Genomic DNA, 26940 nt, shown 5'->3' with positions numbered 1-26940 from the left:
GACTGCAAGGAGATCCAGCCAGTCCATTCTGAAGGAGATCAGCCCTGGGATTTCTTTGTAGGGAATGATGCTAAAGCTGAAACTCCAATACTTTGGCCACCTCATGCGAAGAGTTGACTCATTGGAAAAGACTCTGATGCTGGGAGGGATCGGGGGCAGGAGGAGAAGGGGACGACAGAGGATGAGATGGCTGGATGGCATCACTGACTTGATGGACGTGAGTTTGAGTGAACTCCGGGAGTTGGTGATGGACAGGGAGGCCTGGCGTGCTGCGATTCATGGGGTCGCAAAGAATCGGACAAGACTGAGCGACTGAACTGAACGACTAACACTTTTCTTTCACTTTTTCCTCTGTACTACACAATTATCAGATGCGAAAAAGAGGAGAGGAAGAGAAAAGTTTAAAATGAGGATCAGATCAGATCAGATCAGTCGCTCAGTCGTGTCCGACTCTTTGCGACCCCATGAATCACAGCAGGCCAGGCCTCCCTGTCCATCACCAACTCCCGGAGTTCTCTCAGACTCACGTCCATCAAGTCAGCCATCTCATCCTCTGTCGTCCCCTTCTCCTCCTGCCCCCAATCCCTCCCAGCATCAGAGTCTTTTCCAATGAGTCAACTCTTCGCATGAAGTGGCCAAAGTACTGGAGTTTCAGCTTTAGCATCATTCCTTCCAAAGAAATCCCAGTGCTGCAGTTCATGGGGTCGCAAAGAGGACACGACTGAGCGACTGAACTGAACTGAACTGAAACACACCAGACAACACTTTTCTCCTCTGCCTTCGTCAATGCAGTGTGAGAGTCTAAAGAAGAGATGTATCTGCTACTGAGCAGAGACGTAGCAGGCCGACTCCTCTCACATGACCAAGTCCAAGTCCAAGCCCAAGCCCAAGCACGCTGTTTAAGTTTGAAAACCCATGGACTCAGTCCAGAGCGGTCCTAACCGAAGTCAGGAGTCGCAAGCCCCGCCTCTGCAACCGTAGCTCAGGCCCCGCCCCTCTATGCCCATTGGCTCGTTCAATTCACGCCGAGCACCAATGGGCGGCCGCGCTGTCTAAGGCAGAGCCCGCGCGCCCAGAGGCAGAGAAGAGCAGCGGCGTCCCGAGGAAGTTTACGCCAGAGACGCGTACCCTGCTTCCCCGAGCTGTGATGAGCACCCCAGCCATCCCCCAGGACCTGCAGCTGAACCCGAGTCAGAGGACCCAGTCCGCATTCAGAGGTGAGGCCCGCGGTGGCGGGAGTGGCGCGAGCCGGACGGTGGATCGTTTGCCTGAGGGGCCGGGGCGCCCGCGGGCGCGGGATGGCTCGGGCAAGGCCGTCAGGGCCGCGGGGCCGCAGACCGGCTTCCCCCGCCCCCAACCCCGGTACGGTTGTGTGAGAAGCCCGCACGGGGCGCTTGGCCTCTCGCGGCCGCGTTCTCGGCGTTTATGAACGGGACAATCGGAGTGGTGCCCGCTGTGTGGTGTTAGTGTACGGATTGAACGCCTTGCGTGCGGTCGAGACACGCTGGCGGGGGGAGACGCGCCTCAGGTGAGAGAATCCGTTTAGCCGGGGGCGAGGTAGGAGCGAGTGTGCAGGGCTCCGGGCCCGCGGGGGCGGGGCCGCGCCCGCCCGGGTGAGCTGCGCCTGCGCAGGCCCCTCCCACCTCCGGAGTCGGGAGTTCTTTTCTGCAGAGAAGGGTGTGCGCGTTTGATGCTTCAGATTGAACGCATGTTCCCTTCGAGTTCAGAGAAATCTGTTGTCCGGGTTGTCCGGGTCTTCAGAAATAATAGCTGTTTCTTGGCCTATGGATGGGAAAACAAATTCTCACCCACTTCTGGTAAATTAGAACTTGGAGTCAGGTGTCTCATCTCTACCATTTAGCTCTTGAAACTTGGCTTTCGGGAACTGTATGTCGACAGTGATGCTCTCCAGACTTCACTTTCGGACAGTAGGGAATGTTATTCTTGTACAGAGTGGTTATGGGGACCAGGTATAGTAACAGTCATTTAAAAATATTATTATTTCTCAAAGGCAGTATTGAAATGGGAAATTTTCGGTTATAGACAGTATGTGATCTCAAGTAGAATATTTTTCGAAGTTAAATCAGTATTTTATTTGGTGTTATTGTAGCTGATGCTGACCTGTAGCTCTTTTGTTATTTAGAGCAAAGAAGACAAAAACTCAAGGAGCATCTGTTAAAAAGAAAAACTTCCTTTGCATGCAAACAGGAAAATCAGATGTTACTCAGGTGAGGTCAAATTTTTTTCAATTCACATTTGTCAAATTAGAGCTGTCCAGTAAAGATGTAATGTGAGCCACATGTGTAATTTAAAATTTTCTAGTGGCCACATTTTTTAAAGAAAATGAATTTTAATAACATTTTATTTAATCCAGTATTTTAATTTGCATTTCTTTATAATAGGTACTGTATTTATTGATATAGTTTGTCTTGATGAATGCTTCATACCCTTCTCCAGGGTGGAAACTTCTGCTTATATTTAGGAGATAGAGCTGGCAGGACTTGGTGATGGATTAGCTGTGGGATATAAAAGAAAAAATAGAGTCAGAGATGATCCTGAATATCCAGGTTAAAGGAGGCTAAAGAGATATGACAGCTAAGTTCAATACCTGACCCTTATACTGTGTTTGATAGTGGAAAAGGAAATACTGTGAAGGACATTATTAGCTCAGTTTTCAACTGTGAACAATAAGGTGGTAAATCAAAGTAAACTTATGAATTTGATAACTGTTCTGTGAGTATATAAAATTCCTGTTTTTAGGAAATAAACATCAAATCATTTAGTGGTAAAGAGCCATCATGTATATAACTTAACTTGAAAGGTTCAGGTAAAAAGTTGTATATATTCTACACATAGATACGTTCAGGAAGAGTGCAAATGATATTGCAAATGAGATAAAATGTTAACAGGCAAATCTGGGTAAAGAATATATGCATATTCTTTAAATTATTTATAATTTTGCAACTTTATATAAGTTTGGCATTGTTCCCAAATAAAAATTAAAAAATATATATTTTTTACATTAATTAGTTTCTTTCAGTTCAGTTGCTCAGTCGTGTCCGACTTTTTGTGACCCCATGAATCACAGCACGCCAGGCCTCCCTGTCTATCACCAACTCCCGGAGTTCACTCAAACTCACGTCCGTCGAGTCAGTGATGCCATCTAGCCATCTCATCCTCTGTCATCCCCTTCTACTTCTGCCCCCAATCCCTCCCAGCATCAGAGTCTTTTCCAATGAGTCAACTCTTCGCATGAGGTGGCCAAAGTATTGGAGTTTCAGCTTCAGCATCAGTCCTTCCAATGAACACCCAGGACTGATCTCCTTTAGAATGGACTGATTGGATCTCCTTGCAGTCCAAGGGACTCTCAAGAGTCTTCTCCAACACCACAGTTCAAAAGTATCAATTCTTCGGCGCTTAGCTTTCTTCACAGTCCAACTCTCACATCCATACATGACCACTGGAAAAACCATAGCCTTGACTAGACGGACCTTTGTTGGCAAAGTAATGTCTCTGCTTTTCAATATGCTATCTAGGTTGGTCATAACTTTCCTTCCAAAGCGTAAGTGTCTTTTAATTTCATGGCTGCAGTCACCATCTGCAGTGATTTTGGAGCCCAGAAAAATAGTCTGACACTGTTTCCACTGTTTCCCCATCTATTTCCCATGAAGTGATGGGACCAGATGCCATGATCTTAGTTTTCAGAATGTTGAGCTTTAAGCCAACTTTTTCACTCTCCTCTTTCACTTTCATCAAGAGGCTTTTTAGTTCCTCTTCACTTTCTGCCATAAGAGTGGTGTCATCTGCATATCTGAGGTTATTGATATTTTTCCTGGCAATCTTGATTCCAGCTTGTGTTTCTTCCAGCCTAGCGTTTCTCATGATGGACTCTGCATAGAAGTTAAATAAGCAGGGTGACAATATACTGCCTTGACGTACTCCTTTTCCTATTTGGAACCAGTCTGTGGTTCCATGTCCAGTTCTGTTTCTTCCTGACTTGCATATAGTTTCTTTACTTTAGAATAAACATTTTCTTTACAAATCCCAATTTTTTTGTTCAAGACAAAAAGATGATCCTAGACTTTTGATTTGAATAACTGGGTGGATGGTGATCCTGTATATTGAGATGGGAAGCGTGAGGGAAGAGTGGGAGAATCCAGAGCTCTGTTTGACCATGATAAGTTTGAGGTAGCAAGAAGACATCTAAGTGGAGATGCCAAACAGTGATGTGTCTGAAGTTCCGGGGGTGAGAATTGGACTAGAGATAAAAACTTGCAAGTTGTCAGTGTGTAGATGGTATTTATTTAAGACTTTGAGGTGGAATGAAATTAATAGAGGGAAAGCAGAGAAAGAACATTAATTCAAATGTGACTGTGACTCTCAAGTACTTATTTAAATAAGGGATCCAACTGGGTTATGGGGTTTAGAGTACTCTTATACACAACGGGAAGAACATTCTAAACTATAGAGCTCTCAAAGTCTGTTGACCCTAAAATATACATTTTGTTCACATTTTTGTATCTATGAAGTTGAAATCTGACTTAGAATCAAAGGCATGTCCAACTGACCCTTTTTTCCCCACTTTGTTCACAGAATATGAAATCACTTGCTAAGAGGGTCTCATGGCCTGTACTAACTAGCCTATCTCTGTAAAAAGAAGTTTGGGTTTAATTCTTCTTTTTTTTTTTTAAATTGAAGAGTAATTGCTTTATAGAATTTTGTTGTTTTCTGTCAGACCTCAACATGAATCAGCCATAGGTACACATATATCCCTTACCTTTTGAAACCTCCCTCCCGTCTCCCTCTGCATCCCACCCCTCTAGGTTGATACAGAGCCCCTGTTTGAGTTTCCTGAGCCATACAGCAAATTTCCATTGGCTGTTTACATATGCTAATATAAGTTTCCATGTTATTCTTTCCATACATCTAACCCTCTCTTCTCCTCTCCTCTCCCCGTGTCCATAAGTCTATTCTCTATGTCTCCGTTAGTGAAGTCGGTCAGTTGTGTCCTACTCTTTGCGACCCCGTGGACTATAGCCCACCAGGCTCCTCCGTCCATGGGATTCTCCAGGCAAGAATACTGGAGTGGGTTGCCATTTCCTTCTCCAGGGGCTCTTCCCAACCCAGGGATTGAACCCGGGTCTCCCGCATTGCAGGCAGACGTTTTAGCCTCTGAGCCACTAGGGAAGTCCCGTTGCTGCCCTGTAAATAAATTCTTCAGTACCATTTTTCTAGATTCTGTATACGTGCATTGGAATATGATACTTATCTTTCTCTTTCTGACTCACTTCACTCTGTATAATAGGTTCTAGGTTCATCCACCTTATCAGAACTGACTCAAATGCGTTCCATTTTATGGCTAAGTAATGATGGGGAAACAGTGGAAACAGTGTCAGACTTTATTTTGGGGGGCTCCAAAATCACTGCAGATGGTGACTGCAGCCATGAAATTAAAAAATGCTTACTCCTTGGAAGGAAAGTTATAACCAACCTAGATAGCATATTGAAAAGTAGAGACATTACTTTGCCAACAAAGGTCCGTCTAGTCAACGCTATGGTTTTTCCAGTAGTCATGTATGGATGTGAGAGTTGGACTGTGAAAAAGGCTGAGCGCCGAAGAATTGATGCTTTTGAACTGTGGTGTTGGAGAAGACTCTTGAGAGTCCCTTGGACTGCAAGGAGATCCAACCGATCCATTCTGAAGGAGATCAGTCCTGGGTGTTCATTGGAAGGACTGATGCTGAAGCTGAAACTCCAATACTTTGGCCACCTCATGCGAAGAGTTGACTCATTGGAAAACTCTGATTCTGGGAGGGATTGGGGGCAGGAGGAGAAGGGGACGACAGAGGATGAGATGGCTGGATGGCATCACTGAGTCGATGGACGTGAGTCTGAGTGAACTCCGGGAGTTGGTGATGGACAGGGAGGCCTGGCGTGCTGCGATTCATGGGATCGCAAAGAGTTGGACACGACTGAGCGACTGAACTGAACTTTGAATATTCCATTGTGTATATGTACCACAACTTCTTTATCCATTCATCTGTTGATAGACATCTAGGTTGCCACCATGTTCTAGCTATTGTATATAGTGCTGCAGTGAACAGTGGGATACATGTGTCTTTTTCAATTTTGGTTGCCTCAGGGTGTATGCCAGGAGTGGGATTGCTGGGTCATATAGTGGTTTTATTCATAGTTTTTTAAGGAGTCTCCATACTGTCTTCCATAGTGGCTGTATCAATTTACATTCCCACCAACAGTGCAAGAGCATTCCCTTTTCTCCACACCCTTTCCAGTATTTATTGTTTGTAGACTTTTTGATGATGGCCATTCTGACTGGTCTGAGGTTGTGGTTTTGATTTGCATTTCTCTAATAATGAGCGATGTTGAGCATCTTTTCATGTGTCTATTAGCCATCTGTATGTCTTCTTTGGAGAAATGTCTGTTTAGGTCTTTTTCCCACTTTTTGATTGAGTTGTTTGTTTTTCTGGTATTGAGTTATATGAGCTGCTTGTATATTTTGGAAATTAATCCTTTGTCAGTTGTTTCATTTACTTTTATTTTCTCCCATTCTGAGGGTTGTCTTTTCACCTTGCTTATAGTTTCCTTTGCTGTGCAAAAGCTTTTAAGTTTAATGAGGTCCCACTTGTTTACTTTTGTTTTTATTTCCTTTACCCTAGGAGGTGGGTTATAGAGGATCTTGCTTTGATTTATGTCATCAAGTATTCTACATTTTCCTCTAAAAGTTTTATAGTTTCTGGTCTTGGATTTAGGTCTTTAATCCATTTTGAGTTTATCTTTGTGTATGGTGTTAGGAAGTGTTCTAATTTTATTCTTTGACGTGTAGCTGTCCAGTTTTCCCAGCACCATTTACTGAAGAGGTTGTCTTTCCCCACTGTGTATTCTTGCCTCCTTTGTCAAAAATAAGGTACCCATAGGTGCATGGGTTTATTTCTGGGCTTTCTATCTTGTTCCATTTTGTCTATATTTCTGTTTTTGTGCCAGTCCCATACAGTCTTGATGACTGTAGCTTTGTAGTATAATCTGAAGTCAGGAAGGTTGATTCCTCCAGCTTCATTCTTCTTTCTCAAGACTACTTCAGCTATTCAGGGTCTTTTGTGTTTCCATATGAATTGTGAAATGTTTTGTTCTAGTTCTGTGGAAAATGCCATTGGTAATTTGATAGGAATCACACTGAATCTGTAGATTGCATTTGGTAGTATAGTCATTTTCACAATATTTATTCTTCCTACCCAGGAACATGGAGTATCTCTCCATCTGCTTATGTCATCTTGGATTTCTTTCATCAGTGTCTTATAATTTTCTGTGTACAGTTCTTTTGTCTCCTTATGTAAGTTTATTCCTAGATATTTAATTCTTTTTGTTGCAATGGTGATTGGGATCGATTCCTTAATTTCTCTGTCTGATTTTTCACTGTTAGTATATAGAAATGCAAGTCACTTCTTTGTATCGATTTTGTATCCTGCAACTTTGCTAAATTCACTGATTAGCTCTAGTAATTTTCTGATACTATCTTTAGGGTTTTCTATGTATAGTATCATGTCTTCTGTAAACAGTGAGAGCTTTACTTCTTTTCTGATCTGGATTCCTTTTATTTCTTTTTCTTCTCTGATTGCTGTAGCTAGGACTTCCAAACTATGTTCAATAATAGTGGTGAAAGTGGACACCCTTGTCTTGTTCCTGATCTTAGGGGCAATGCTTTCAGTTTTTCATCATTGAGAATAATGCTTGCTGTAGGCTAATCATGTATGGCCTTTACTATGTTGAGGTAGGTTCCTTCTATGCCCATTTTTTTGAAGAGTTTTAACCATAAATGGGTGCTGAATTTTTTCAAAGGCTTTTTCTGCATCTATTGAGATTATCATATGGTTTTTATCTTTCAGTTTGTTAATATGGTATATCACATTGTTTGATTTGCGTATATTGAAGAATCCTTGCATTCCTGGAATAAACCCAACTTGCTCATGGGGTATGAGCTTTTTGATGTGTTGCTGAATTCTGTTTGCTGAAGTTTTGCTGCGGATTTGTGCATCTGTGTTCATCAGTGATATTGGCCTGTAGTTTTCTTTTTTTGCGTTGTCTTTGTCTGGTTTTGGTTTTCAGGGTGATGGTGGCCTCATAGAATTGAGTTTGGAAGTGTTCCTTCCTCTGCAATGTTTTGAAAGAGTTTGGAAGGATAGGCATTAGCTTGTCTCAAAATGTTTGATAGAATTCTCCTGTGAAGCCATCTGATCCTGGGCTTTTGTTTTTTGGAAGATTTTTTATCACAGCCTCAATTTCAGTGCTTGTAATTGGGTTGTTCATAATTTCTATTTCTTCCTGGTTCAGTCCTGAAGATTGAACTTTTCTAAGAATCTGTCCATTTCTTCCAGGTTATCCATTTTATTGCCATATTGTTGTTCATAATAGTCTCTTATAATCCTTTGTATTTCTGCATTGTCTGTTTTAACCTCTCCTTTTTCATTTCTAATGTGTTGATTTGATTCTTCTCTTTTTTTCTTGATGAGTCTGGCTAAAGGTTTGTCAATTTTGTTTATTTTCTCAAAGAACCAGCTTTTAGTTTTATTAATCTTTACTATTGTTTCTTTCATTTCTTTTTCATTTATTTCTGCTCAGATCTTTATGTTTCTTTCCTTCTACTAATTTTTGGGGGTTTTTGTTCTTATTTTTCCAGTTGTTTTAGGTGTAAAGTTAGGTTGTCTATTCAATGTTTTTCTTGTTTCTTGAGGTAGGATTGTATTGCTATAAACTTCCCTCTTAGAACTTCAGCAAAAGCTGCTCCCATAGGTTTTGATTTGTGTTTTCATTGTCATTTGTTTCTAGAAATTTTTTGATTTCTTCAGGAACCTGTTGGTTATTTAGAAACGTGTTGTTTAGGCTCCATGTGTTTGTGTTTCTTACAGTTTTTTTCTTGTAATTGATATCTAGTCTCATAGCATTGTGATTGGAGAAGATGCTTGCTACGACTTCAGTTTTCTTAAATTTATTGAGGTTTGATTTGTGACCCAAAACGTGGTCTATTCTGGAGAATGTTGCATGTGCACTTGAGAAGAAGGTGTATTCTTCTGCATTTGGATGGAATGTCCTGAAGATATTAATGAGATCCATCTCATCTTATGTATCATTTAAGACTTCTGTTTTCTTATTAATTTTCTGTTTTGATGATCTCTCCATTGGTGTGAGTGGGAAGTCTCCTACTATTATTGTGTTACTGTCCATTTCTCCTTTTGTGTCTATTAGTGTTTGTCTTATGTACTGACGTGCTCCTATGTTGGGTGCATAGATATTTACAATTGTTATGTCTTCCTTTTGGATTGATCCTTTGATCATTATGCAGTGTCCTTCCTTATTTCTTGTAATCTTCTTTATTTTAAAGTCTGTTTTGTCTGATATGAGGATTGCTACTCCAGCTTTCTTTTGCTTCCCATTTGCATGGAATATATTTTCCCATCCTCTCACTTTCAGTCTATATGTGTCTTTAGGTCTGAAGTGGGTTTCTTGTAGACAGCATTTGTATGGGTCTTGTTTTTGTATCCATTCAGCCAGTCTGTGTCTTTTGGTTGGAGCATTTAATCCATTTACATTTAAAGTAATTATTGATACATATGTCCCTATTGCCATTTGCTTAATTGTTTGGGGTTGATTTTGTAGATCTTTTTCTTTTTCTTGTATTTCTTGACTACATAAGCCCCTTTAACATTTGTTGTAAAGCTGGTTTGGTGGTACTGAATTCTTTAACTTTTGCTTGTCTGAGAAACTTTTTATTTCTCCATCAATTTTGAATGAGATCTTTGCCAGATACAGTAATCTTGGTTGTAGATTTTTCTTTTTCCCTTTCAGTACTTTAAATATATCCTGCCATTCCCTTCTGGCCTGCACAGTTTCTGCTGAAAGATCAGCTGTTAAATGTATGGGGTTTCCCTTGTATGTTACTTGTTGCTTCTCCCTTGCTGCTTTTAATATTCTTTCTTTGTGTTTAGTCTTTGTTAGTTTAATTAGTGAGTGTCTTGGCATATTCCTCCTTGGGTTTATCCTGTATGAGACTCTTTATGCCTCTTGGACTTGATTGACTATTTCTTTTTCCATGTTGGGGAAATTTTCAACTATAATCTCTTCAAAAATTTTCTCATACCCTTTCTTTTTCTCTTCTTCTGGGACCCATATAATTCTTTGAATTGTTGGTACGTTTGATATTGTCCCAGATGTCTCTGAGAATATCAGTTCTTTTCAGAAGTTATTTCCACCATTTTATCTTCTAGCTCACTGATTCGTTCTTCTGCTATTATTCCTTCTAGAGTATTTTAAATTTCATTAATTGTGTTGTTTGTATGTTTATTCTTTAATTCTTCTAGGTCTTTGTTAATTGATTTTTGCATTTTCTCCATTTTGTTTTTTGATCATCTTTATTATCATTATTCTGAATTCTTTTTCAGGTAGCTTGCCTATCTCCTCTTAATTTATTTGGACTAATGTGTTTCTAGTTTGTTCTTTTATTTGTGTAGTATTTCTCTGCCTTTTCATTATTTTTTTTTAACTTATTGTGTTTGAGGTCTCCTTTTCCCAGGCTTCAGGGTTGAATTCTTTCTTCCTTTTGATTTCTGCCCTCCTAAGGTTGGTCCAGTGGTTTGTGTAAGCTTCTTATAGGGTGAGATTTGTGCTGAGTCTTTGTTTTTCCTCTGATGGGCAAGGCTGAGTGAGGTGGTAATCCTGTCTGCTGATGATTGGGTTTGTATTTTTGTTTTGTTTGTTGTTTAGATGAGGCCTCCTGCACAGTGTGCTACTGTTGGTTGGGTGATGCCGGGAATTGTATTCAAGTGGTTTCCTTTGTGTGAGTTCTCACTATCTGCTACTAGAGTTGGACACGACTGAGCGACTGAACTGAACTGAACTGAAGAAAGGAGATCAGCCCTGGGTGTTCTTTGGAAGGAATGATGCTAAAGCTGAAACTCCAGTACTTTCGCCACCTCGTGTGAAAAGTTGACTCATTGGAAAAGACTCTGATGCTGGGAGGGATTGGGGGCAGGAGGAGAAGGGTACGACAGAGGATGAGATGGCTGGATGGCATCACCAACTCGATGGACATGAGTCTGAGTGAACTCCAGGAGTTGGTGATGGACAGGGAGGCCTGGTGTGCTGTGATTCATGGGGTCGCAAAGAGTCAGACATGACTGAGCGACTGAACTGAACTGAAGGTTAGTTCTCTGGTAGTCTAGGGTCTTGGGGTCAGTGTTCCCACTCTAAAGGCTCAAGGCTTGATCTCTGGTCAGGATCAAAGCTTCTACAAATGGTTTGTTATGGCATTAAGTGAGATTAAAACAAATATCCAAAAACGAGGGACCAAAGATGAACTCCAGACAAATGGCAGTTACAAAATCAGTCAAATAATAATTAAAATAATGGAATATACATGTATACCCATGAGCAAAGTCAAAATAGTCCAACAAAAGTAAAGTACAATAGATTGACCCAGAGAACAAAGGAAATAAAAAATTATATTTACCAGTTAAGAATAAAACTAAGTAAAGCACAAACTGGAAACCAAAACTAAAGCAAGGTGTCAAGTGGGTAATAAAGCAATGAAAACAAAACTAACAAATATGTTGAGAGGAAAGAAAAGAAAGAATAGGTATGCAAAGTTAAATAGAGGTATATGCGGAAGATTTATATGTATTAAAGATTAATTGCAACAGGAAAGAACAGTAGGAAAGGCAAACAAAGGAATAAATGTAGAAAAAAATAATAGGTTTAAAAAATTTAAGTTAAAATTATAAAAAAAAAAAAAAAGAAGAAAGAAAAAAAGCATAACTCAACAGAATTGCAAAAGTCCAATGCAAAGGCAGAGGTTTATAACAATAATAAAAATAAAAAGTGTGGCTGAATATACACATAAACACCCATAAGCAAAATGAAAACAGTCCAACAAAAAGTACAACAGATTGACCCGGCAGACAAAGGAAACCAAAAATTATCTCTACCAGAACAAAACTAACTATCTAAAGAACAAACTGGAAAACAAAACTAAAGCAAGGTGCCAATTGGGGAATAAAGCAATGAAAATAAAACTAACAAATATGTTGAGAGGAAAAGAAAGAATAGATATGCAAGGCTAAACAGAGGTAGATAAAGAAGATTTATATACATTAAAGATTAACTGCAAGAAGAAAAAACAATAGGAAAAGCCAATAAAGGAATAAATGTAGGAGAAATAATAATAGGTTTAAAAAGTTTTAAAAAGAGAAAAGAAAAAAAAAAGGAAACTCCCCAGAACTGCAAAAGCCCAATGTAGAGGCAGAGGTTTACACAGCAATAAAAAATGTGACTGAGAAGAAAAAGAAAAAAAAAAGCTCAAAAGCTTAATTAGATTTCATAGTGCCAATAAAATCGACAACTATAACACAGGGGGAAGAAAAGAAAAAAGAAATACAAAAGAATCTACAGAACAAGTCAAAACATAAGAATAATAAATGTTTTTCTTGAGTCACTGCTGTCAGAGTCCTTTCTCTCGCTGGGAGTCACAGTCCGCCTCGCCTCCCTAGGATGCCCTCCAACACTGCGCTGATCCCTGCACCTGCTGTGGGCTCAGACTCTAACCTGGTCTTACTCCTCTGTGTTTTTGCCTCCAATGCCCACAGCTATCAGAACTAGTACGTTTTCTTTTGTGGGAGCTCTTAATGACCTTTTATATATTCCGTAGATAGAGTCTACATAGTTGATCCTGTGGATTTAATCTGCCGCTTGTACAGCTGGTGGGAGGTTTTGGGCCTTCTTCCTTAGCCGCATTGCCCCTGGGTTTTAATTGTGGTTTTATTTCCACCTCTGCATGTGGGTCGTCCACTGGGGTTTGCTCCTGAGGCTGCCCTGGAGGACTTGGGTTTGCCCCTGTGAGGGCCAGGTGTGGAGGTGGTGCATGGGTCACAGGGGTTCTGGCAGCACCAGGTACTCGGGAGTTGGCAGCGAGGGCAGCAGGGAATATCGTGCTCTAGAAGGGTATGGCCACCCACACTGGCCAATACACTCCAGTATTCTTGCCTGGAGAACCCCTCCGTGACAGAGAAGCCTGGAAGGCCACAGTCTACAGAGTCGCAGAGTTGGACACTACCAAAGCAACCCTGTGCACAAAGACGCAAGGCTTTTTTTGCCTGTGGCAGCTCTGCCCCCGTAAGAGTTGAGCGTGAAGGTGGCGCAGCTGCTTGACTTCTGGGGACCCTGGTGGTGCCAAGTGTGCAGCGACATGGACTACCTCTGTTGCAGGAGTTATGGCCCTACCAGAGTCTTTTCTCAAGCCTCTTGTAGCTGGCAATCAGAAGGCCTCTTTGGCCAGTCTTTCTCTATAGCTCCGCTCCTTCAGGCACTTAGAGGGCTCCCTTGCCTGGGGTCCTTCTCTGTTGTTTGGTGCATCAGGCACATAGAGGGGCCCCCCTGGCTGGGGCCCTACTCTATAGACCGGTACGCCAGGCACTTAAAGGGGCACCCTGGGTGGGGTCCTAGTCTGTAGTTCAGTGCCTCCGGTGTTTGATGGGCCAGCCTCTCTGTTCTGCTGTGGATTCTGGTGTGTGGGGGGAGAGAGGCTATGGTGATGGCTCCACCCCCTACATGTGACTCAGCAGTGTCGCCCTGCTTCCATGGCTGCCTGGCTTTCCTCCACAGACATTTCCCACCATAGTCTCCTCCCTCATATCCCCTCAACCCATCTCTCTACAGTCAACAGCAACCCTCACCCTGGGATTGCTCCACAATCCCTAAACTCCAGCTCCCAGCCGCTGTGCCTTCCAGGGCATCTACGGCCCTGTCTGGGGTATGTATGGCTGCAGCAAGGACTGTCTGAGTCTCATTCCATTTAGACTGCCACAGATCAGCTGTTTCACTCTCAGCCTTAAATGTTTCTCCTCTGACTCAGACAGTTGCCCCAGTGTGGGGATCAGACCCCTGCTTCAGTTCCCCCACCCGCCTAGGTCAGGCTCAGTCCTAACTAACACTCCTGTTTTTCCCTCTAGTTCCTTCATTCTACTGAGTTTTGCGTGGGTCTGTATATTCTTTTACGCTGGTCAGGTCCTCCTGTCTGCTCTCAGCTGGTGTTCTGCATGCACTTCTGTGTCTGAAGGTGTATTCCTGATGTATCCATGGAGAGAGATAGACTCCACGTCCACCTACTCATCCGCCATCTTGTTCCTAGGTTTAATTCTTGAAGAACCTTTTGCTTGGGATGTATAGTCTAAATGCAATGCCATCTAGAAACTAAAATCCACATTAATTAATAAATTGTATGTTTGAAAATTTTTGGTTTTCTTTTGGGAGAGCTGTTTCAAAATAATTTTTTTCAAGGAAAGTCTGGTACCAGATACTTAAAACTAACCAAAGAAAGTGTTGCTTAACAAAGATTTTTGAAGACTCGTTTGAACAACTAGAGAATGGTTTAGAATGAGATTATGGCAGGGTTTAAGATCCTATAAGAAAATATCTTTACTTTCCCTAGCCATGTTGTTTACGCTTTAAATCACCCTACAATAAAGAAAAGTTTTGCTTAGAACAAGTCAATCTCAGCTCAGTTCTTGTCTCAGTTTAGAACTACCAAGTCTGAGAGTGGTTACATGATCTTATACCTCCCCCAAAAAAGGAAGCATTATCTAAAAGCATGTGGATTTTCTTTTTTTTTTTTTTAAGTGATGGAGATCAGAGAGTCAGGACATCTGAAGGCCAGATCCAAGAAGGGAAAAAAGTTCTGAAAATAAAGACAAAAATGGTAAGATATGGAGTAGCTCTCCATCCCTTTTTCCTCATCCCTAAAGAAGGTATTTTTTCCCTAAACTCTTTCTGAAAGAAAGGAATTCTAAAATACTGATTTGTCTTAAATAACTCTTTTAGGCTGATAAAGAGAATGTTGGTAGACCTACCGGGATCAAAAATAATTTAACAGTGGAAAAAAACTGTATTCCTTTAAAACCTTCTAATGAATTAACCAATTCAACTCTAGCCACGGATCCACCTAATTCTGAGGATAATAATCAAACTCTGCCATTGTTACCAGTTAAAGATGACGCCCAAAGTCAACATAGAACATTAAGCCAAACATTTCACCTCAAAAACAACAGTAAAAAAAAACCAGTGATTACAGAAAAACCAAAGCATGATGCTAACGTGCCCAAGAAACCTGTGCTTGGAGCATATCGTGGCCAAATTGTTCAGTCTAAGATTAATTCCTTTAGAAAACCACTGCAAGTCAAAGATGAGAGTTCTGCAACAACCAAGAAACTTCCAGCGACTGTCTCTAAAGCCACAAAGCCTCAGCCTGGAGACGTCAGCAGCATAACAGTGAAAAGTGATAGAGCCTCACATATGACGTCTACCACTAAATTTGCGAGCACTACATCTCAGATCCGACACCTTGTGCGACCTCCTATTAGAAGTCAGCACAATAAAGCCCAGGACGCCATGAAACCCGGCAACAGCAGGATGTCTGCCAATGTCACAGTTCGGAAAGGGCCTCGAGAGAAAGAGTTAAATACAGTTTTGTCTGACATCAAGACCAGTCCTTCGCAGGACATAAAAGGAGATAAGACACTATCAAAAAGCATGGCAGCTGGAATGGTAGCCAGGCCTGCTTCATCTTCTAACACTAAACTGATAGAAAAGTCAAAAAGCGCTGGCCAGCGCAGCCACACTACGGTGAAAGCAGCTGTTGACAGTAGATGGACTCAGCCCAAAGAAACTGCGGAGGAGAGAAAGTAAGTAGATGTAATTTTATTAGCTCAATTTTCAGTAGAGTCTCATTTGTGAATTCAGCTTATCATTTCCTTGATATTAGAGTATTCAAGTTTTTTGTACATGGATTCTCTTCATGTGTAGATCAGTCTAAGCCTATTTATATTGTGGAACAGTATATCCTAAGTATACATATGCTTGAGTATGTTTAATTGGGCTTCCCTGGTGGCTCAGTGGTAAAGAATCCACCTGCAATGCAGAAGACACAGGTTTGATCCCTGGGTCGGGAAGAAACCCTGCAGAAGGAAATGGCAACCCACTCCAATATTCTTGCCCGGATAATCCCATGGACAGAGGAGCCCAGTGGGCTACAGTCCATGGGGTCGCAAAACAGTCAGATATGACTTAGCGACTAAAACCAAACCAAAACATGTTTAATTAGGTTGTTTTATGTAATCAGAGTTAAAATGGTTAATGAAATTGGGAAATGTTTTATAACCTCTCCATTTAAAAATGCATTCTTGAGGTCTTTGTGCATATAGTTAACATTGATATGTTCCCTGTTTATCTTCAAACAGGTGAACCATATATGTGCCACTAGTGTAGAATTAAAGACTGGAAGTGTTGTTCAGCTTTCGCTGTGTTTGACAGAATTCTGTCCTCAGTGTCACAGTAATGTTTATATGCTGCTTCTGACTGTAGAGCTCGTCTGAGTGAGTGGAAAGCTGGCAAAGGAAGAATTCTGAAACGGCCTCCGAGCTCAGCAGTTACCCGGCCTGAGCCCGAAACACAAAATGAACAACCTGTTGGATCCTTCTGGACTACCATGGCAGAAGAAGATGAGCAACGACTGTTTACTGAAAAAGTAAACAAGACATTTTCTGAATGCCTGAACCTGATTAATGAGGTAGAGTCTTTATCTTATATTTGTTTACAGCTTTATAGCTTATAACTTAATAGCTTACAAATTAAGTTTATAGCTTACAAATTACCTTCATCAGTGTTATCTCATTAAATTATATCATCAGTCTTTTATGACCAATTAATGTGTCAGCGGTGTTATGGAGACTTAATTGTGAGATTGTTTCTCTTTAGCCTTTAATGGGCTACATTCTAATTGAGTTCCTATAAATGAATCAAAGGGATACTTAGATTTTTTTTCCATTGAGTTTATAAATATTGTATTTCTCTAAGATATTATTATAGAGTAGGCTGGGGCTGGGTATTTGCTCTGATACTTCTGTTTTTTACATTCAATCAATGTATTTACAAATTATTTTTTCTACTCATTCTACACTGTACCAAAGACTAGCAACACAAATTATTATCACAGATTAAATTTAACTAAAATATTTGCAAACCAAATCCCATTAATCTAAACCAACATGGTCTTGAACTGTAGAATTTAATGATTTGGACCAGAATCCTATGGGTATGATAATCAACTTTGGAGTGTGTGTGTGTGTATTTTTTTTTCCTGATGTCTCCTTAATCTTGCTTTGGTCACTCACTAGTGTCTAAACACAGCAAGACTGATGAATACAGAGTGTGATTTAAAACCTTTTCTCTAGTCTTTATGAATATCTTTAAACTTTTTGTAGTTCTGACAGCCAGTGAAAATTATGGTCAGGGAAACTGATTCTATTCCTATCTACTCTACTGGGGTTTTTTATTGATACTGTGGAATTTTCTGCCCTACTACTTACTTGTATATAGCTGTTAATTACATAAGCCATTACAGATTCATTTTTTTAATCTTACTATTAAAACCTGACAAAGATAATTAGGGGAAAAAAAAAAACTAGTGAGCTGGTTCCATAAGCATTTGGTAGGTTAAAAAATTATAAGTAAAGTAATAACAAATAGGGACTCCCCTGGTGGTCCAGTGGCTAGGACTCTGCGCTCCCAATGGCAGAGAACCTGGGTTCCATCTCTGGTCAGGGAACTGGATCCCACTTGCTGCAATGAGAAGAGCCTGCAAGCCACAACTGAGACCAGGCAGAGGCGGGAAAAGTGTATATGCGTGCACACACCAACAGATGTACTCCATTACACGCACGAGGGCAAACGTGAAGACTGAGCAGCGTGTTAGCCGTTTTGTTTACTAATTTTTTCTCAACTAGGGTTTCATTTTTCTGACTCTTGACTGATCTACTTCTTGCTAACTATTCAGAATAAGTTTGGAGTAAGGAAAACAATGGTGACTATTTTATGAATAATTTTCTACCACCCTTTTTTTCTCTTTACCACTGATCCTGATTGTAGTAGGCTTACTTAATTGTTCATAGTTTGTAGACTAAACAGCATCACTCACTTTATTTCTTGCTGTTTTAGGGGTGTCCAAAAGAAGAAGTATTAGTTACATTAAATGACCTGATTAAAAATATTCCAGATGCCAAAAAGCTTGTTAAATATTGGATATGCCTTGCACATATTGAATCACTCACAAGTCCTATTGAAAGTATTATCGCAATCTATGAGAAGGCCATTCTGTCAGGAGCTCAGGTGAGATGATAACTTACGGGTCATTATTATTTCAGTGTAAATAATTCAGAATTATTTTGGAACACATCACCATATAACTTGATACAATTTTGCTTATTTATGTGGCAATAATGAATGTTTAAAGACCACAGAATTACATATTATAGATGCTGTTTCTCACCCTTCTAAAGCTTGCTCATGTACTAGGGATAGTCAGACCTTAGAAAATGGATATAAGCTGTAATATGTGTTTCCTAAAATGTGATATGAGAAATAGTTTACCACAACATGTCATTTTGGACATCCTCTAGTGGAGAAATCTACTGAAAGACTGAATTTTCAGTATTAAAAAGTATTTATTTAATAGAAAGCAAATGGAATTAAATTAACTTTTAAAATGTTAGCAAGCTCTCTGACCAGAGAACTCTCACTTTACAAGTCTATCTTTATGGACTCACATTTACATGCCATATGTTTGGTCCAGTCACATATAGAAAATGGCAATAAACTAATTTGTCTGACATTATTAGCAGTGGTTTAATATTGTATCTGTTACCTCTTCCCATTGTGCTGCTACAAAAAAGCCCTGGGCTATAGAATAAGTCATATCTTGAGTTTTTATTTAGTTGTTTTTTTTGTTTTTATGGGCAGATATTCCTAAATGTATTTCCTTCTGGCTAAGTTTCTCAGAAGTGCATTCTTGGAAATTGTTTACAAACAGAGTTTTTAAAAACTTTTCTTTTTCAGCCTTTCCTTAAGAAAGGTCTATATCCTTTAGTATCAGCAAAGCCAACAAATACTATCTGATCTTTCACCTGAATTAAAATATCATATATTCAGCAGGTATTCTCTCTAAATATGTAAGGCACTTTGCTGAAGGATAATTATATTCCACCGAACTTTACCTGGAAGAGAATGTTAGGTCCCTACTACATTGAGCCAGAAGGGACGTTGCTTAATGGTGCTTATGACAGTATAGCTAAGATGCAAAACTAGAGCCAGGCATTCATAGAGAAAGCAGTAAAGAGATGTGAGACCAGAGCAGAAGTTGGGGAACAGGGATCAAAACTGGACAAGAAAACTGAACACCTGATGGGTGAGTCCTTTAGGACCAAATTCAAGAATTAAGACTGTGACCCTGAGCTTCCCTTTTGTACCATACTTTGAATATACTCCATTAGCAGGCACTGTGCTTCAAGGGAATGTAGTAAGTACTTACACTATATGATGTTTAATGCATGGTTACTGAGCTGCTGAATTTTTGAATAAATGAAATGTTAGACTAATCTACCTTGAACTCTTCAAAGATGCATTTAATAGCATGTGAAACAAAAATATAACCATGGGCTGGAATGTAGGAGAAAAGGAATAAAGTAATACAAATTTAGAGTAAAAAATATAATCAGCTCTTTGATAGATATTAATAGTCTTAATTTGCTACTTGTTCGTTCATTTTGTTTCTGTCAAGCAAGCAGTAATAGTTACCATAGGCTTAAGAAAAATTAACAGAAATTTTTTAAACTGATAAAATTCTATCCCTTAACCCTGGTGGCTCAGAGGGTAAAGCATCTGCCTGCAATGTGGGAGACCTGGGTTCAATCCCTGGGTCCGGAAGATCCCCTGGAGAAGGAAATGGCAACCCACTCCAGTGTTCTTGCCTGGAGAATCCCATGGACAGAGAAGCCTGGTGGGCTACAGTCCATGGGGTCGCAAAGAGTCGGACACGACTGAGCAACTTCACTTTCTTCCTTTTCTTTAAGTTCATTTTTATTTGGAAAAGACAGTTATGTTTTTCAACTTGAGTAGCAAGAATTCTGAGAAAAATGGTCTAAGAACCATTGCTTTCTTTTAAAATATGTAATCACTGGTTTTAATATTTTCAACTTGGATAACCTAGTTAATGTCTGAGAATATAAAACTTATATGGGTCTGCTTTCTTGATTAAAATAAAATTAAGCCCATCGAAGAGATGCGACATACAATTGTTGACATTCTGACAAGGAAGAGTCAAGAAAAACTTAAATTTGGTAAGTTAGTTTCTTTTGTTTCCTTCAGGTAAATTGTGATTTAATTTTAAATTTCTTTGCTGAATTATTTTTATCTTTTTAAACTTTTTTTAATATTTAAGTTGGTTCTTTCCTCATACTTCTGTTGACTTACCTCTGAAATTCATTGACTCTATGTAGTATAAATAATTCTTAACTAGGAGATCTTGTTCAATCGTTACCATGTATCTGTGAAAGTTACCTTACCTCTCTAAGCCTTTTCCTTTTCCTGTCTTGGTCAGGAAGGTCTCCTGGAGTTGGGAATGGCAACCCACTCCAGTATTCTTGCCTGGAGAATCCCATGGACAGAAGCCTGGCAGGTTACAGTCCATGGGGTTGCAAAGAGTTGGACATGACTTTCACTTTTTTGACTAAATGACCTCTATAAAGATTTTTTAGTTCAACAGAGAATATTTCTATTTATGATTGCTGTTAATAAGTACCAGTGGGACATACAGGAAATGAATATGATCTCATCTTAAAGGCTGTATTTAATGAAGGAGCTTAAGAGGGAATGGGCTTCCCTGGTGGCTCAGATGGTAAAGAATCTGCCTGCCGTGCAGAGACCTGGGTTTGATCCTTGGGTCAGGAAGATCCCCTGGAGAAGGAATGACAACTCACTCCAGTATTCTTGTCTGGAGAATCCCATGGACAGAGGAGTCTGACAAGCTACAGTCTGTGGGGTCGCAAAGAATCAGACACGACTGAGCAACTAATACAACCACACGTAAGAGGGAATGATCAGGGTGACAGAAGGAAAAACCAGGAAAGACTCAGTTCAGTTCAGTCGCTTAGTTGTGTCCAACTCTTTGCAACCCCATGAATCTCAGCATGCCAGGCCTCCCTGTCCATCACCAACTCCCGGAGTTCACCCAGACTCATGTCCATCGAGTCAGTGATGCCATCCAGCCATCTCATCCTCTGTTGTCCCCTTCTCCTCCTACCCCCAATCCCTCCCAGCATCAGAGTCTTTTCCAATGAGTCAACTCTTCCCATGAGGTGGCCAAAGTACTGGAGTTTCAGCTTTAGCATCATTCCTTCCAAAGAAATCCTAGGGTTGATCTCCTTCAGAATGGACTGGTTGGATCTCCTTGCAGTCCAAGGGACTCTCAAGAGTCTTCTCCAACCCCACAGTTCAAAAGCATCAATTCTTCAGCACTCAGCCTTCTTTACAATCCAACTCTTACATCCATACATGACCACAGGAAAAACCATAGCCTTGACTAGACAAACCTTTGTTGGCAAGGTAATGTCTCTGCTTTTGAATATGCTATCTAGGTTGGTCATAACTTTGCTTCCAAGGAGTAAGTGTCTTTTAATTTCATGGCTGCAGTCACCATCTGCAGTGATTTTGGAGCCCAAAAAAATAAAGTCTGACACCGTTTCCACTGTTTCCCCATCTATTTCCCATGAAGTGATGGGACCGGATGCCATGATCTTCATTTTCTGAACGTTGAGCTTTAAGCCAACTTTTTCACTCTCCTCTTTCACTTTCATCAAGAGGCTTTTGAGTTCCTCTTCACTTTCTGCCATAAGGGTGGTGTCATCTGCATATCTGAGGTTATTGATATTTCTCCCGGCAATCTTGATTCCAGCTTGTGCTTCTTCCAGTCCAGCGTTTCTCATGATGTACTCTGCATAGAAGTTAAATAAGCAGGGTGACAATATACAGCCTTGACGTACTCCTTTTCCTATTTGGAACCAGTCTGTTGTTCCATGTCCAGTTCTAACTGTTGCTTCCTGACCTGCATATAGGTTTCTCAAGAGGTAGATCAGGTGGTCTGGTATTCCCATCTCTTTCAGAATTTCCCACAGTTTATTGTGATCCACACAGTCAAAGGCTTTGGCATAGTCAATAAAGCAGAAATAGATGTTTTTCTGGAACTCTCTTGCTTTTTCCATGATCCGGTGGATGTTGGCAATTTGATCTCTGGTTCCTCTGCCTTTTCTAAAACCAGCTTGAACATCAGGAAGTTCACGGTTCACGTATTGCTAAAGCCTGGCTTGGAGAATTTTGAGCATTACTTTACTAGCGTGTGAGATGAGTGCAATTGTGCGGTACTTGGAGCATTCTTTGGCATTGCCTTTCTTTGGGATTGGAATGAAAACTGACCTTTTCCAGTCCTGTGGCCACTGCTGAGTTTTCCAGATTTGCTGGTATATTGAGTGCAGCACTTTCACAGCATCATCTTTCAGGATTTGGAATAGCTCAACTGGAATCCATCACCTCCACTAGCTTTGTTCATAGTGATGCTTTCTAAGGCCCACTTGACTTCACATTCCAGGATGTCTGGCTCTAGGTCAGTGATCACACAATCGTGATTATCTGGGTCATGAAGCTCTTTTTTGTACAGTTCTTCTGTGTATTCTTGCCATCTCTTCTTAATATCTTCTGCTTCTGTTAGGTCCATACCATTTCTGTCCTTTATCGAGCCCATCTTTGCATGAAATGTTCCCTTGGTATCTCTAATTTTCTTGAAGAGATCTCTAGTCTTTCCCATTCTGTTGTTTTCCTCTATTTCTTTGCATTGATTGCTGAAGAAGGCTTTCTTATTTCTTCTTGCTATTCTTTGGAACTCTGCATTCAGATGCTTATATCTTTCCTTTTCTCCTTTGCTTTTTGCTTCTCTTCTTTTCACAGCTATTTGTAAGGCCTCCCTAGACAGCCATTTTGCTTTTTTGCATTTCTTTTCCGTGGGGATGGTCTTGATCCCTGTCTCCTGTACAATGTCACGAACCTCATTCCATAGCTTATCAGGCACTCTGTGTATCAAATCTAGGCCCTTAAATCTATTTTTCACTTCCACTGTATAATCATAAGCAATTTGATTTAGGTCATACCTGAATGATCTAGTGGTTTTCCCTACTTTCTTCAATTTAAGTCTGAATTTGGCAATAAGGAGTTCATTGTCTGTGCCACAGTCAGCTCCTGGTCTTGTTTTTGCTGACTGTATAGAGCTTCTCCATCTTTGGCTGCAAAGAATATAATCAATCTGATTTCGGTGTTGACCATCTGGTGATGTCCATGTATAGAGTCTTCTCTTGTGTTGTTGGAAGAGGGTGTTTGTTATGACCAGTGCATTTTCTTGGCAAAACTCTATTAGTCTTTGCCCTGCTTCATTCCGTATTCCAAGGCCAAATTTGCCTGTTACTCCAGGTGTTTCTTGACTTCTTACTTTTGCATTCCAGTCCCCTATAATGAAAAGGACATCTTTTTTGGGTGTTAGTTCTAAAAGGTCTTGTAGGTCTTCATAGAACCGTTCAGCTTCTTCAGCGTTACTGGTTGGGGCATAGACTTGGATTATTGTGATACTGAATGGTTTGCCTTGGAAACGGACAGAGATCATTCTGTCGTTTTTGAGATTGCATCCAGGTACTGCATTTTGGACTCTTTTGTTGACCATGATGGCTACTCCATTTCTTCTGAGGGATTCCGGCCCGCAGTAGTAGATATAATGGTCATCTGAGTTAAATTCACCCATTCCAGTCCATTTTAGTTTGCTGATTCCTAGAATGTCGACATTCACTCTTGCCATCTCTTGTTTGACAACTTCCAATTTGCCTTGATTCATGGACCTGACATTCCAGGTTCCTATGCAATATTGCTCTTTACAGCATCGGACCTTGCTTCTATCACCAGTCACATCCACAGCTGGGTATTGTTTTTGCTTTGGCTCCATCCCTTCATTCTTTCTGGAGTTATTTCTCCACTGATCTCCAGTAGCATAATGGGCACCTACTGACCTGGGGAGTTCCTCTTTCAGTATCCTATCATTTTGCCTTTTCATACTGTTCATGGGGTTCTCAAGGCAAGAATACTGAAGTGGTCTGCCATTCCCTTCTCCAGTGGACCACATCCTGTCAGATCTCTCCACCATGACCGTATCACAAACCAAAGGCAGAGGAAGGTCTAAGAACAGCCTAACCCACTGAAATGGGTGAAGGGAGGTCAAAAGATATAAACTACCAGTTATAAAATAAGTAAGTCCTGGGGATGCAAAGTACAGTGTGGTATCTGAAGTAATAACACTGTATTGCATATTTGAAAGTTGTTGAGAGAGTAAACTTTAGAAGTCCTCATCACAAGAAAAAAAGATTTGTAACTCTGTATGGGGACAGATGTTATCATTTCACAATGTATTGTCGTCATTTCACGATATATACAAATATCAAATCATTATGTTGTATACTTGAAACAAATATTATATGTCAATTATCCCGCAATTTTTTAAAATTTATATATTCTAAGCACACTGGCCCTTTAATTTTGTCTTAGTAGATCATTTTTAAGCTTCATACCAAGATTGTCTTCCTTCTGTCTTGTACTCATTTTTCAAGACCCCATGTAAATGTCATTTGTGAAGCCTTCCTTTGCCATCTCCCTGTCCTCAAGCAAATTCAGTTATTTCTTTGTATGGGTTCTCGTGACCCTTTGTTTTTTTAACCTCCTGTATAGCATTTTTCACATAATTATTTTAAAGCATGTCTCTTCCACAGAATGTGAACTTCTTAAAGGGTGTGGATGATTTCCTTTTGGTATTCATTTCTGTAATCCCTGACACATAGGAAATATTAGGTATTTGGTAAATAATTGTTAGTATCTGCTTAGAAAAAGTAAATGGTTACAAGATGGCAGTGTGGTTCTTTGATTTTGCAAATTCAGCTAACTGTAAATAAACTTGTCTTCTAAATTTATTCTTTATATTCAAACAAAAGCTTCATCTATAAATCTCTCTGTAGGAGAAAATATTGAGGAGACTAGTGCAGCCGAAGAAAAAATCCAAGAAGCCCATACTGATGATACAGGTGTTGATCTAGAATCAGGAAAACTGGAAATGGAAAACAAGCCTCCTAGAAATGTGTTTCAAGACTGTGAAAAAGAGCAAGATGACAAAGTAAAAGACCCAACCAGTGATGTTAAAACCCCAAGTACAAACACTAGGGCAGGTTGCTTAATTAAATATAATGTGTCTACTACACCATACTTGCAAAGGTAAACTTTTAAAATGTAATGTGCTCTTGTTTTTATGCTTAGGGATCATGCATGTGGTATTTTGAAATCTTTAAGCTCCCGATTAGAACTATTTGTTAATAGAAAGATTTCAAACAAAATGGGATTGGAACATTTCACCTGTACTTGCTTTGCTTTTTCCTAAATATTACCATTTTAAAAAAGAAAAACTTTAATTTCTGGGTATTACTAATAACAGCGGGTTTTGGAATTGAGCAATTAGCCAATTCTATAGGTATTCAAGTATCTAGTATTCAAGTATCTAGTGTGTACAAGTTGTAACAAACAACAAAGGGAGAAATGAAAAAGTTCCTGACTTCAGGGAGCTGGCAGGCCCTCTTTCTGTAGGACAAGTCACATGGATAAATATTTAGTATAAAAATATGAAGTGAAAATGGGAATAATTTTGTGGGTCTTTCTTTTTTAGTGTAAAAAAGAAGATGCAGTTTGATGAAACAAATTCAGCATATAAAGAGCTAAAGTTTCTAACACCAGTTAGACGTTCTCGACGTCTTCAAGAGAAGACCTCTAAATTGCCAGATATGTTAAAAGACCATTATCCTTGCGTGTCTTCACTGGAACAGTTAACAGAGTTGGGCTGTGAAACTGATGCTTTCGTGTGCCGTCCCAACACAGCCCTGTGCGGAATGTTCTCTGAACCTGACCCAACAGAAGAGGAGTGAAGTTCTAATAAGGAATGGAGTTATATTATATTCCAAGAGTGGTTGGCTGGTTGGTTGGTTGTGGTTTTGTATGTCCTTTAGGTCAGGAGTTGCCAAGTACCTAAGTATTCACGGCAGAAAGTTAATCCTGCCTTGTTGATCTCAACAGACCAAGTTTTTCTCTGAGATAGTTGATTTGTTAAGACCGAGTTAGCTCACTCTGTCGCCCAGTTCTGCGGTCTCCTGTGTCCCTACCTGCTCACTGCCACTCTCCATCAGTGCCGGTGGCTGCATCTGTGGTCTCTTAACCGCTTTCTTTTTATTATAGCCAAGGTCATAAGAAGGATAGTTAACTACTCCATTTCTAAGGGAAAATGATTTGTGGTAAGAAAGAAAACGTGCCAAAGCTGATGGGTCTTTGGAACTTTAAATCTGAGTTCCTTTCTTAAGTTCCTTTTTTAACTTGACTATCTAAAATACTAAAAAAATTTTAACCCCATCGCTTCGTTTGATAACAGTTTATATAGACCATTAAAATGGAATTAGAGAAGGAATATATACTATTTCATAAATGTCATTCTAGTTTAGTATTTCTAAAATAACTAATAACTTAAAACTGATTTCTTCCTTGTAATGTTAATATAAAAACTTCACCATTAAATCATGTCTCCTAAAACATGATAATCATACACAGTAGTAGGACTCCTCTCACACATAAATACCACCAGTAAAACTGTTTTGTAAGTCTCCAAACTAATACTTAAGTGGCATATATCCTTTATCAACTCTACAGTTTCAAGTAAGGATTTGGTCATTGTAAAAGATTAGACAGTTTTAAAACTGCATAATATAAATATAGTTAAAAATCACTACTTATTTATGTTCATGAATTCCATTTATATAATAGTGCCAATCTTTGTTCTATTTACTGTCTCATGTTCTAGAGAGTAGGATTTTTATTCCTTTTAAATCTAATATGTATCTAATATGTATACAATAAAGTAAAATATCTATATAACAA

At 39.8% G+C, this 26940-nt stretch overlaps 1 protein-coding gene and 1 long non-coding RNA gene across 4 annotated transcripts in view; one reads left to right on the top strand and one right to left on the bottom strand.

The window, feature by feature from the left end:
- The first annotated feature begins 1080 nt into the window (after positions 1 to 1080).
- Positions 1081 to 26940, top strand: CKAP2 (cytoskeleton associated protein 2). Of its 3 annotated transcripts, none has more exons than XM_086329219.1 (9): positions 1081 to 1217; positions 2144 to 2228; positions 14680 to 14758; positions 14881 to 15740; positions 16420 to 16624; positions 18052 to 18222; positions 20159 to 20228; positions 24987 to 25239; positions 25685 to 26940. In XM_086329219.1, the coding sequence occupies exons 1-9, from the start codon at positions 1148 to 1150 to the stop codon at positions 25938 to 25940; spliced, it is 2049 nt and encodes a 682-aa protein (XP_086185345.1). In that variant the 5' UTR covers positions 1081 to 1147; the 3' UTR covers positions 25941 to 26940. The 3 variants fall into 3 exon arrangements, with proteins under 3 accessions (XP_086185345.1, XP_086185344.1, XP_086185346.1); XM_086329218.1 differs by lacking the exon at positions 1081 to 1217 and adding an exon at positions 1531 to 1817; XM_086329220.1 differs by lacking the exon at positions 1081 to 1217 and adding an exon at positions 1534 to 1970.
- LOC147361505 (uncharacterized) overlaps positions 2360 to 26940 on the bottom strand; it is a 30748-nt gene continuing 6167 nt past the window's right edge. The window contains exon 2 of the long non-coding RNA XR_015138025.1: positions 2360 to 2516. This is a non-coding gene — a long non-coding RNA (uncharacterized LOC147361505). The remainder of the gene's footprint in view (positions 2517 to 26940) is intronic.

Source organism: Bos grunniens, chromosome 12, assembly GCF_055505025.1.
Source record: "Bos grunniens cultivar Pamir isolate PY7600 chromosome 12, Bosgru_T2T1.0, whole genome shotgun sequence".
Classification (NCBI taxonomy): Eukaryota; Metazoa; Chordata; class Mammalia; order Artiodactyla; family Bovidae; genus Bos; species Bos grunniens.
Note: the sequence above shows the minus strand (reverse complement) of the source record. Positions and strands in the feature narration are given on the sequence as shown.